Below are 13172 nucleotides of genomic sequence, written 5' to 3' on the forward strand. Positions count from 1 at the left end.
TTCTGTAAAACGTTGGTCGAAATGAACGTGTATTCTACCTGAATTCTCTCAATATAAAAACACCTCTGAACTGAATAAACAAAACTATAAAAGTGGAGAGCCGATGAATTATAAAATAGAGAAACCATGAAAAGTATTCTACCAACAGAACGGCCAGTGCTGCGCCAGGCGAAGAAAGAGTAGTGCATAGAGTAACCAAGAGTATTGTCGATATGAAAAATAGAAGAATAAATAAGAAACATATGTTGTTTGGGCCACCAAACATTCCGATCCTTTCGCCGACTTCTGGCATTTTCGCTGTCTCTGAAGTAATCTGCAAACTCTCATCTCTTTCAGTGTTCTAATCTGCATCCTGTCTCCCATGCCTCAAACAACAGCCCCCTTATCTGCAAGTTATCGCCCGATGACGTCACTCTCCCGGTAAAACGTTTTGGTTCTTCTCTGCTATACCATCCAAACCCCACGTCTCTCTCACATACAAATAAAAGCTGTAAATAAAACTCACGTGCACGATCATGCACACACACACACACACACACACACACACACACACATATATATATATATATATATATATATATATATATATATATATATATATATATATATATATAGATATAGATATAGATATATATATATATATATATAGATATAGATATATATATATATATATATATATATATATATATATATATATATATATATATATATATATATATATATATATATATATATATATATATATATATATATATATATATATATATATATATATATATATATACATAAACACACACACATCCACGTACACACACACACACACACACACATATATATATATATATATATATATATATATATATATATATATATATATATATATATATATATATATATATATATATATATATATAATATATATATATATATATATATATATATATATATATATATATATATATATACTATATACATATGTATATATATATATATATATATATATATATTATATATACACCGTGATTTATATACAACAATGATTTATATACAAAATGTTGTTAAATATCAAATTCACGCTACTTTGGGAATATCCCCGATGGGGAATTATCACCGAAGAGGAATTTATAAGTGATAAATGGATCGGTACTGCAGGGTCTCGATCTCTTGACACAATTACCTTCCAACAACTCCGGTCGACGGTCCAACCACTGAGCCATCAAGAGAGGTAATAAGTTAATGCCGAATCTGCTGTACTTGTTTACCCGTCGAGATCAGGGAAATTATACTTAGCTTCGGCATTAACCCACCTCCACCATGACAGCTCGGCATTAACTTATTACCTGTCTTGATGGCTCAGTGGGTAGACCATTGACTGGAGTTGTTGGAAGGTAATTGTGTCGAGGGATCAAGACCCGGCAGCACCAATCCATTTATCACTTATAAATTCTCCTTCGGTGATAATTCCCATCAGGGATATTCCCGAAGTAGCGTGAATTTGATATTAATCAACATTTGTAGCTTCATGATTGTGTATAAATCACGGTGTAATAAAATTTCATAATAAGAGATGCATCTTCCAAACGTATTAATGAGCTGTCATGGTGGAGGTGGGTTAATGCCGAAGCTAAGTATAATTTCCCCACTCTCAATGGGTAAACAAGTACAACAGATTCGGCATTAACTTATTACCTCTCCTGATGGCTCAGTAGGTAGACCATCGACTGGAGTTGTTGGAACGTAATTGTGCCGAGGGATCGAGACCCGGAAGTATCAATCCATTTATCACTTATAAATTCCCCTTCGTTGATAATTCCCCATCGGGGATATTCCCGAAGTAGCGTTAATTTGATATTAAACAGCATTTGTCTTTTTATCTGGACTCTGAATCAGTCTTTACTCTTTTCCTCGTCGGCCAAGCCTCTCAGGATTAAGGAAAAATTATTCACGTTTCTTTCCATTTGCTTATTGTAACTGACGTACCTTTTCTCCACCTTTCGGCGGAGTCTTCAGGTTTGGATAACAAGTTAACAAAAGCAGTTTTTATTACAGTATGCGCACTTTTAACCTAATCCTTCAATGTAAAATAGGATGTCACCGGAGTGCTGAATTTCTATTGGTCGTTAGGCATCATTCTCTTGTCCATAATCTATGCGGCAGCAAGGGCATTACTGTTGCTGCGTAAGGCACGTCCTATGACACGGGTAGCAGCTAAGGGCGTGAGTGAGCGCGTGATTTTCGTCTCTGGCCGATAGCTGACTTTTGATTGAAATATATGCAAAGCCTACAAACTACGAAAATCGAATTTCTTAGTTATTAGCATAGTAAGAAGATAGTGTATTTCGTAACTGCATCTATATCATAAATAAAAAATCCTGCTGACGAAAATTAATATTGAAAACACAGGATCAGAGCACTTCAGTTGAAATGAAAATTAACAACTGTCTAATAAAACACCATCGGCATTTTCTACTACCACCCAGATCTAGATCCTTGATACATAAACATAAAAGTATTCACAGGGACTCACAGTTTCTGGAAATGCAGGACAAGATAAATCTGATGTTCCACTCCAATATTTCTTGTCGCCTGTTCCGGACATTCAAGCCAGGAGGATGTAAAAGGCCCACAAAATTGTACAATTGTTCATTTATCATGTGAAATTATAGCATCTTTTTGTTTATTTTGGTGTGCTTATTTTTCTCGCATACCAAGTAAGTTAACTTATTGCTAACACCATGTCAAAAACTACCCCGTCAAGGTGCACTTTCATTTATTTCTTCAGTGAGGTCAGGAGGAGGGGTAAAATAATCATGTTTCCTTATTGCAAAATCCTTTTATCAAATTAGCGTAGACCTAGACCTATAACCCGGAAATAATGATAGTTGTTGTGCTGGTCACATCACATGCAAAAACTGACTAATCTCTACATAAAACCTGGTACAAATTCTGTATAATTTATTTTGCAAATAGGTCAACACCTTTTCAAAATACTTGTGTCAGACCGCCAACTCTGGTGGAAAACAGAATACCCCTCCCAAACAACATTTGAACAGAAAAAATGCTAGTAGTAATCTCTACTATACTTCTTGGTCAATATCACTATGAGCTAAGCTACCTACTTTTGCCGATTGACTACGTTCGTAGTCATGAATATTAAAGTTCACCAGAATTGTAGAGGTCTATAAGTAATAAGAGGCTGACTGCTACATCCTCTTCCTACATCATTCAGGATGACACTGACTGAGCGGTATGTCCAAAAGCCACTTTATAGCCAAGTTGCAGTCGTTGGAATGAGATATAGTAACCTTAGTGAATTACCCAGAAAAGCATCACATTTCCTCCGATGCATAAGTAAGACTTTGAACAGAAAAATTAAATACTTTTTTGCTTTATGGGGTAAAATATACTCTAGAATATAAATATCTACGAATAATTTTCAAGATGTTGTATCTCAGCCATTATCGCAAACTTTTAAATTCATGACTGCAAATCTAGTCGATGGGTTTGACTGGTTAATATGTAACTTAATTTCAGGAAAGCACCTGAAAGGGATGTAGTTAAAGATACAACATTTCAAGGTATTAACAATAGTCCTAGATGGTAAAAATTCTTTATTCTTTTTTATTTTTTTCAATAATGTTTTCTTAATTAATTATCATAAGAATATTTGTAACAAAGGTTTCATCAAAAAGCAAAGGACTGAACATCTGAATGTTCTTTATAATTGCTCAAATTTTTCTAGGTTCAGACTAAATACCTGATTGTCTATTGTACATAAACAATATTCTATTGACACGACGTTCTGCTAATCTAACACCCACAGGACAAACTTGTTCATTTCAGAAATTCAGACAGCATCACACACAGTTATTCTGTTTCAGTCATTTAACAGCAATGATAATGATTACACGAATGCATATGACAGTTGATCGGAGAATAGATATAACCTCAATAAAAAATCTTTGATTAGTGACAAGTATTTCTGAAAATAAAGTGAACAGTATGATCTATTCTCATCAGAACTGTCCTAATCTAATTAAAAATATTCTTAACAAAGTTCTTGGCTTGTGACCAATAACCATTCTTCTTTTGTTTGTTTTCTTCTTCTATCTTTTTCTTGATCTCCAAGAAAGGGTCAAATCCCTTGTCAGCGACTTCCTTCATATACTCCGCCTTTTTCCTGACTTCCTGCAGTTGCTTGGCCCGAGCCGACCATCCTGGTAGGGCTTGAGATTTCTCCGACTCAATCAGGATATCTATATACTCAACAGTGGAGAGAGGATTTGGTTTCAGTGCAATTTCCTTAAGTCTCTTGAGGCTTTTTCTCACAGTTTCAGTCATACCCAGAACTTTTATTTGAACTGCCTGAAATTCTTCTTCTACCTCCTTCACAAGTTGTTCAGCAGAGAGCTTCTTTTCCTTTGCTTCTTCATATCGATTCCTCAGATCCTCTGCAGTTTTTGTTACTTCAACCTGCTTACAAATGTATTTGTAAGGGATATTTCTATGTATTTTCCAATGACACTGACCAGGGCAAATACGGCAATTCCCGTTTGTCATCGCCCAGCATCCCTGTTTTTGATCATCATCCTTTATTTGGCAGTTTTCATGGCAAGTGCGGCGGCACTCTAGACAGTTTGTTATAAACTGTCCTGCTGGAATTGGCTCTGTCTCAAAGGTCTCTTCAGTAACTGTGTACTCGAAGTTCTTGTTTCTGTCAATATCAGCCTGATGTGTTATGAGGACATTTACTTCACTCCTTAGCTGTTCTAATTTATTCAGTCCAATCTGGATATCTACCTGGAGGCCACTTACTGAAACTTCAAGTAGATGGCGTTCCTCAAGAACCTCTTTGGTTAGGGTGAGGCTCCTACTCTGAGTCAAGCTCAGACCTTCCAGAAGTTTCACAAAACTCTTCTCTCCCATTTCCCAAAACATTTTATCAAAGGTGCTGTCTTCGTCATCACCACTATCTTGTTCTTCCCTTTCTAGTTTGCTGCAACGTGCATACAAAGCAGAGTTATTGAACTTGAAGAATTTTCTGTATGGTATCTTTGCTTCTTTAATGCCACTAAGGACTTGAGGTTTTTGACCATCAGCAAAAGTAAGTAACAGGAATATGTTATCAGCAATATCCTTTCCAAAAAGAGACAATATTTGATCAAAAATGTAGATCTGTGTTGGAGTAAGTCTCGGAAGAGATGATTGAACAACAAAACCAACTGCATCAATTTTGTCAACACCTCCTACACCTCTTGTTGTGAAAAATTTGCGAATTTGCTCTGTAATTTCCTGATCTCTTCCTATACCTTGAACATCACCAAAACCTGGTGTATCAATGATTGTTATAGAATAAGGTATTCTAAAACCTTCTTGGTGATGAATTGTGTACGATGATATTTTACTAGTTTGACTTTTTGCTTGGTTGTGACTTTCTGGCTCTGTAATCAATTTGAAACGAAAGTTATCATCCCAGTCAACAGCAAATATGTAGTTAATCATTCCATTGATTAAAGTGGTTTTACCTGATCCAGTAGAACCAACTAGCATGATGACCTTCTCTGGCATAGCGTCTTTTCCATTTCCAAATTCATATTTCTGAAGTTTATATTCCTCATGAGATACAACAAGTTTTAGATTTGGCTGATATATCTTAATGTTTCCATCTTTTATTTTCACTGACTGATTGCATAATTGAGATTTACAGACCTCCTCTGGCTTCACTTCTATCATCAAATCATTGCTTGCTTCACTATCAAGACTCTTGCCACAGTCCTCACACTCACAATAAACCTTGAATCTACAGGTAACATTAGGATTTACACATATATTAACCGATTGGTTTTCAAATGGCAAAGAGCTTACAACTTGCCAGTCAGACCCTTCTACTTGTTTCTTGACTAAATACTTGATTCTTGTGCACTGAGAACCAATGTGGAGCGGCTTTGACCACTTAATCCCTATTTGTGAAGAATATATCTGCCAGGCCTCAGGTTTCCCAGGTGGACTAGTTGGCCTTGTTTTAACAGCTCCATTAATTTGGCCCTTAAGACTGACTCCAAGTCGGCAAAAACTTTGGACACTAACACTGTACTCACAACCAGGACTGAGACCCTGAATGCAATGACTTGTAGCATTAGAATCTGCATACTGAATAATAAGTGGATTATTTCCAGTAGTGTCTTCACAGACAATCTTGTACTGGTCGATGTTTGATGCACCGTGAAGTGGTTTTTCCCACTGAACCAAAATGCTAGCATGAGTAGTATCATTATTGTCTACATTTACTTTACTTGGAGCTGAAGGTATTGCAAAGTCTTCATCGAGGAGTTCACCATTATTATAGTACTTTGTCTTAGCTTGGAATTCATTTGAATCAGAAACGTCCTCTGCAACAATAAAGCCAACATCATTGTTCTTTTTATTATTATCAAAGAAATCTCTGAAATTTCTTGCTTTTTCCATCATTGAACTTTCATTTTCTGCTATCTTCAGTGGGATTTTAGCATTTTCATCTGTGAAGTCCAAATCACTGGTAAGATCCTCTTCTTTGAGGTATTTTGACATGTTTATCAAATGTGAATCAGATTTAGGAATCAAAATTGAAAAGCAAAGAACTTGTGAATGATTGGGGCTCATAACCTCTGACTGTAAATCGCCTGGCTTTGATGCAAACTTAATCTGCTGAAGAGAGGAAGTGTATTGCAAAAGTATTTTTACTTGGCTTTCTTTTGTTGCTATCCACCTGCTGAGAGCTTCATTTCGAAATGGAGAGAAATCCCTTTCTTTCAATATATCTGCTAACTCACTCTCCTCTTTATTTCCACCTCTGATGTCTGGAAGAATTTGTGCCACCTCTTTCTGAAGTCCCAGTTTGTAAGTAGCCAATAAAGATTTAAATTTCTGAATTTCTGCTTCAATTCCACGAAAATTATTAACTGCTTGTGATCTGAGAAGATCATTGCATTTCACATCCAGTTCATACAGACCCTCCAAATAATTTTCTGTTTCCTTGACAAGAACAGCACTGATCTCTCTCACAAGTCTACAAGCCTTGCTGTCTAATTTGGCAAGTGGGTATAAACGTGCACTTATTGGGACAGAATTTTTTCCCTTTTCTGCAAAGATATTTGGCATCTCTTTGTAGAGACGAACAGCTTCTTCAAATGTCGAAGGGTTTTCTCGAGGTATAAAATCTCCAAAGTACCTGCAGCTAAATTTCCTGGATTCCTTTTTCTCATCTTCACTTAGATCTAAGTCCCCTTTCCCATCAATCTTTAAGGATGGAATGGACTTGACCATAGCATGAAGATTTCCACTAACATTCTTGTCGAATGAATTTGAAGACAACTCCTTCTCAAAAACAAAGAAAGCATTGCCTCCATAAGTAATTCCTGTTACAACATGTGTGGCGGTACCATGATCAAAAACTTCTGGGTGCTCAATCTTTCCCTTCCCTAACTGCTCCATTGTCATTATTTCAGTTTTAGTTGTGCATTTGTACTTCAAGGTTACCCTTTCCATGTGATTTGAAGATTTTCTGTTGTCAAGGTATTTCCCAGATCCAGAAACATCCACCATCCCTCCAAGAAAGCTAAGTTTTAAGCCAATGTTGACATCCAGTGCAGAGGACTTGTCTTCAAAGGTATCAGAGGCGATGATTTCAAAGTCAGCTGATCCATGTTTTTGTACCTTTTTTCCATCCAAAGTTTTCTGGTCCCACAATGTAATACCCTGTAAAATTTGGTCAGATCTACAGTCATACAGCATACCTAAGTGAAAAGGCCTCCCAAGAGTTGGGATGGAAAGAGGTTCTTCACTAAGTCCACTCACCATCTTGAAAATGACTTGCTTCTGTGTACAGTGTTATCTAAATGGTAATCTCATCACCTGTAAAAGAAGGAAAAATTGTATTTGTTAACTAAGCAAAACTAACCTACTGGGGAAGTTATCCTAAAATTTCCTTATAGAAATGTCTATATGCATTCGTTATGTGACCTCTAAAATTATATTTCAAATCAAACATGCGACAAAAAATAAGAAATACCAACTGATTATTCGTATAACAGAGTTACTTAGAAAGACTTGACTTCCATAAATAGCTAAGTAAACGTACATGAGACGCCATCTTTAACATTTTGTAAATGTTATCGAAAATTTATAAATGTAAATTTATTCAGGAAATGGGAAAAGACGACTGAAAAATTCCTAAATAATTATACCTTATCAGAAAACCTGAATCATTTGTAACAATTTGCTATGATACATCTGTGTTTAAATACATAAATAAGGAAACTGCAAAAACAAATGAGACTTGAAAAATAAAGTATGCACATAACAGGTTTATTCATTATTCATCGATTATTCAGATACGCACTTAACTTTAAATAGGGAAAGTGAATTATAAAAGTAAGCAATGTGATTTATGCCATGTACTTTAAAACCAACAAATTAAAATATTAAATTTTTGGAGAATTACGGTTTATTGCTATATATTTTCAACCAATACCAAATTCAAACTAGGATGGCTATACAACTACCCAAAAGGCCTCCTATAGTATTTTTTAGTTTATCTGCAATTATTATGCATTACTTATATTAACTTCCTCATGGTACCAGGATGTCAGAATTAAGAAAATTATTACTAAACAAGCATTAGTTATTCATTAGCTGAAACGCAATAGAAAAAAAATTTTAATTTTTCGTGAATTTATTCTTTGAAACTGGATTCACATGCACTGTTTTCGCTCAACATATGTGACAGTCACAACTGTATAATGGACACGTAATATCTTCTCTTTGGTTCACACTGACAGGTCGAATGAGATACGGATTTCTGCAAGAAGTATGTATACGAGTTGCCTAGTCAAACCTATCTGACATTACACTTTGCTCTCAAGACAATGAAGCGATTAACCTATCCCGTAACCCTAGTCTAACCACTATTGTTGCCATGTAGTTTCTGCATTCTTTGACAAAACATTTCATCTAGTTTATTGCTTCTGTGTTATCAGGTCGTATTGCAGTGCTGTACCGTTATTATTCCTGTGACCTAATATGCGTTTGCTGAACCTAGGCTAAGCAAACAGGAAGGTTAGACCAGGGTTATGGGACAGGTTTATCGCTTCAAGGCCTTTTGGCCAAGATCAGAGCGTACTGTGAGATATGCTTGACTAGGCAATTCATATACTTACCTCTCGCAGAAATCCGTATCTCATAATCATGAAGTAGGGTGTGAAAAAGTTATACTAAAACCTGGAATCTCTTAATCGGAACTGTTTACTGTAAGGGATGGTAATTGTAGCTCATTAGTTTATAGCACAAACACACAAACAACACGAAAGGGAAACAATAGGTTTGTTAGAGGAGCCCAAATATATACATACATACATATATATATATATATATATATATATATATATATATAAGAAAATAAAAGAAAAGTAATTCACTGGATATGGAAAATGATATCACAAGTAATCCGCAGAATTTATCATTAGAGAATATGGGTTGATGCTGGCCATCGTCGACTACAGCATCCGTGACTGATGGTCTGATGGCCCGACATACTCTTCATAGTGACGCTATTCATGTACCAAAAACCGTCCATTTTATAAAGAGAAACTTCATATCCTGAAAGAAATGAACATGGGAATGGAAGAACATAAATTCACGCAACCATGTTTACCACTAAGCTTATCTGTCCTATTTAATATTTAATTCCATATATCATCTTTTGTGCAATGCCGTCTCGACTAACGGCTGAAAAACGCATCTTACAGCAAACAGATAAACGAATCACTAAGTCATCTTCAGATAACGAACGTCCTGTGTACAACGGGACTGAGTACAACAACAGACCATTGTCTGTCTGAAGTAGTTTTCTAGAGAGAGAAAAAGCTTAAGTTGCAGCTCTCAGTGCCGAAGGGGATAGTAAGTGGGACGGTTCTAAAATCACATCAGTTCTTCAAAGGAAAACTCTAACAGATAAGAGAACTGCACCTCTGTCTACAGTTTCAGTATCCACCGGCGTATTATCCACCAGTCCTGTCAGCCGTGGGCTTCTGCAGAGGTCAAGGGTCAAGCAAAATCATCCTTCAACAACTGGTGAGAAACCAGGAGGATGTACCCTTTTAAACCCAATCCTTCCTAAGGGTAACACGTACAGTATATCATCATAAATAATATGCAGACACACAACAAGTAGATATATACAGTATATATATATATATATATATATATATATATATATATATATATATATATGTATATATATACATGTATATATATATATATATATATATATATATATATATATATATATATCTATATATATCTGTTGTACTTATCTGTTGTTTACTCGATCCCGTTGTACACAGGATGATTGTTATCTGAAGATAACTTAGTGGTTCTTTCGTTCATCTGTTTGCTGCAAGATGCGTTTTCCGGCCGTTAGTCGAGGCGGCATTGCACAGAGGATGATATATGGAATCAAATGTTCAACAGGACAGATAAGTGGTAAACATGTTTGCGTGAATTTATGTTCTTCCATTCTCATGTCCTTTTCCTTTATGATACGAAGGTTCTCTTTATAAAAAGGACAGTTTTTGGTTTATGAACGGCGTCATTATGAAGCGTATACGTACCATCATTCACGGATACTGTATTTGACGATGGCCAGTATCAACCCTTATTCTCTAGTAATAAATTCTGCGGATTACTTGTGATATCATTTTCCATAGACAGTGAATTACTTTTCTTTTATTCACATTTGCTATGGCTAGGAATGGCCTTTATAATTTTAAGATTTGGCAAAACATTATAGCCAGTAAAATAACGTATGAGTTATACAATAGGCAATATTTTTTATTACGAAATTAAACTAAACTGAATGTTTTTTTTCCTTCAGCCAACTTATTTCAAACATGAATAGCAGAAATCCCCCTCTCTCTCTCTCTCTCTCTCTCTCTCTCTCTCTCTCTCTCTCTCTCTCTCTCTCTCAAACCATTGTAATTACTCTCATGATATTCAATCATGTTTTTAAGTTCCTAGTTGGACGAGTCGGTAGAGTTCTCGGCTAGCACTCTGCTAGGCCCGAGTTCGAGTCTCTGGCCGGCCAATGAAGAATTAGGGGAATTTATTTCTGGTGACAGAAATTCATTTCTCGGTATGATGTGGTTCGGATTCCACAATAAGCTGTAGGTCCCGTTGCTAGGTAACCAATTGGTTCTTAGCCACGTAAAAACTAAGGTATACTTAACTTCACATAGAATTTAGTACGAGCAACTCTTTGAAGCAGCTTTGGCGATACTTAACGCATCAGTGTTTTGCTGCCACCCAGCGGGGTTATGGCATTGCAATTGTCACTGCTTTAATTACTTTATTCTATATTACCCTTAACAGCTGCCAAATCCTCGTGATACGGAGGATTATCATAATTTTGTAAATGAAAATGCGACCGTTAAGTGTTGACACACTGAAATAAGAAAGCGTCTGTCAGTAGTTGCAGCAAAAGGAGTATTGATTCTAAGAGCACGGTCTCAGGCTTGTTGCATTAGCATACAAACCCTCCGGCATTCTCATAGTGCCGTGTGTTAAAAACACTAACACGGAGGATATCGTAAAACCAGCACACGCAAACAAAAAACGAAAAAGGATACATCTGTAGGAAAGCATCAGGTAAACAATAATATATTGGATGAAAAAATATTGCCACGATGAACGAAAATGCGAAGAAAGAACGATTGGAAAATATAAAGAGCATTTGACATCAGAGCAGTACGAATGAAAGGAAACCCAGACAATAGCCTGAATAAAAAGGATAATTAAACTGCGCATTAAAAACCACTGAGAGGCAAGAAAAGAAAGCGATAACATATGTTATATATTAAAGGTTACCTAACGCCACGAGAACGACACCCCATCATCCCGATATCTTTTTCTTGGAATCTCCTTTCCCGAGGAGCACTCGATCTATTTATAACAAACTACCACACATCAGCTTCTTGTTAACTTCTTTGTTGTCACTTCCACTTCTTTGTCACTCTACCTTCGCCCATCGATTTGCCCAGAACCATCTTTGCACGCCCTAACGTTTCGGTTCTCCCATATTCTCTAGTAAAATAAGTCTAATCCTTCGGGCCATCCCTAGGAGAGCTGTTAATCAGCTCAGTGGTCTGGTAAAACTAAGGTATACTTAGGTCTCTTATTCGCCATTTCTGCCCCCATCCACTAACACCCGGCCCCTCCCCACCCCCCACATAAAAAATACTCGTATAAATAACTATAAACGTCTCAAAAGACTTCCGTAAAACGAGCATGCAAATAATAAAACAATGTACATAGTCGAATTTTTCATATTTGAGTATTCAACACTAGAAATAGTAGTTGCGGTTAAACAGGGTTTGCTTAAAATTTAAACCATATTAAGTGACAAAGACCAAACTATACTTACCAGTTTAGAAGGAAGAACACCATATCCATCGATGCAAATTCAAACGAACTGTTAAGTCTTGCTCAATGTTGTTTCAGTCGGCTGGTGAGACGGTCTCTGCAAGAGCCTTCTCGAACGGTACTTAAATATACCGGATGATGAGCGAGAACGTATCGCCTCAGGAACCTATTGTTTATTTTCCTTTTTTTTCTTTTTAAGGCATGATGGCTACAACTCTTAGGGCAAGAATACGTATAATGCAAATATTAAAAGGCAAGTCAAATGCAGAAAATGCTCGTCACTAGTTTCTTTTACTTCCATGGACTGTTAAAGAAAAAATATATCAAAAAGTGACATTTGGCAAGTTTTATATGCCATATTTAGACATGAGACAACACTTCTTCCACCGCCCGAGCTAAATTGTTGATACGTTTTCAGTAACAATTTCGTCTGCCAGAGCAAAGATGTTTTTTAAATAGCTTGACTTTAAGTATCACTTGGACAGGAAACTCAACCTTTTTAATTTCCAAATTATCATATTAGAAAAAAAAGTTATTTTCATTTCCTTAGGAAAAGGAGGACGTGTACGCTGGCTGGAATTAGCCAATGAAGCTGTGCATAGCAACGCGCAGTGTGATGCAATCCAGTCTGCTAGTCGTGGTCCCGTATCGCGATGACACTTGGTTGGCGGATTTATATATTGCATTTCTTTCTTCGTGTTGCTTCTTCATTTTGTACT

At 36.2% G+C, this 13172-nt stretch overlaps 1 protein-coding gene across 1 annotated transcript; it reads right to left on the minus strand.

Annotated features, from left to right (window-relative positions):
- Window positions 1-3598: 3598 nt before the first annotated feature.
- LOC136843392 (uncharacterized) lies at window positions 3599-12583 on the minus strand. The gene is made up of 2 exons (XM_067111742.1): window positions 12455-12583; window positions 3599-7890 (listed from the first exon to the last, which is right to left on the minus strand). Exon 2 carries the CDS (start codon window positions 7834-7836, stop codon window positions 4033-4035), a length of 3804 nt encoding a protein of 1267 aa, XP_066967843.1. The 5' UTR covers window positions 7837-7890; window positions 12455-12583; the 3' UTR covers window positions 3599-4032.
- Between the last annotated feature and the right edge of the window lie 589 nt (window positions 12584-13172).

This window comes from Macrobrachium rosenbergii, chromosome 11 (genome assembly GCF_040412425.1).
Source record: "Macrobrachium rosenbergii isolate ZJJX-2024 chromosome 11, ASM4041242v1, whole genome shotgun sequence".
Taxonomy (NCBI): domain Eukaryota; kingdom Metazoa; phylum Arthropoda; class Malacostraca; order Decapoda; family Palaemonidae; genus Macrobrachium; species Macrobrachium rosenbergii.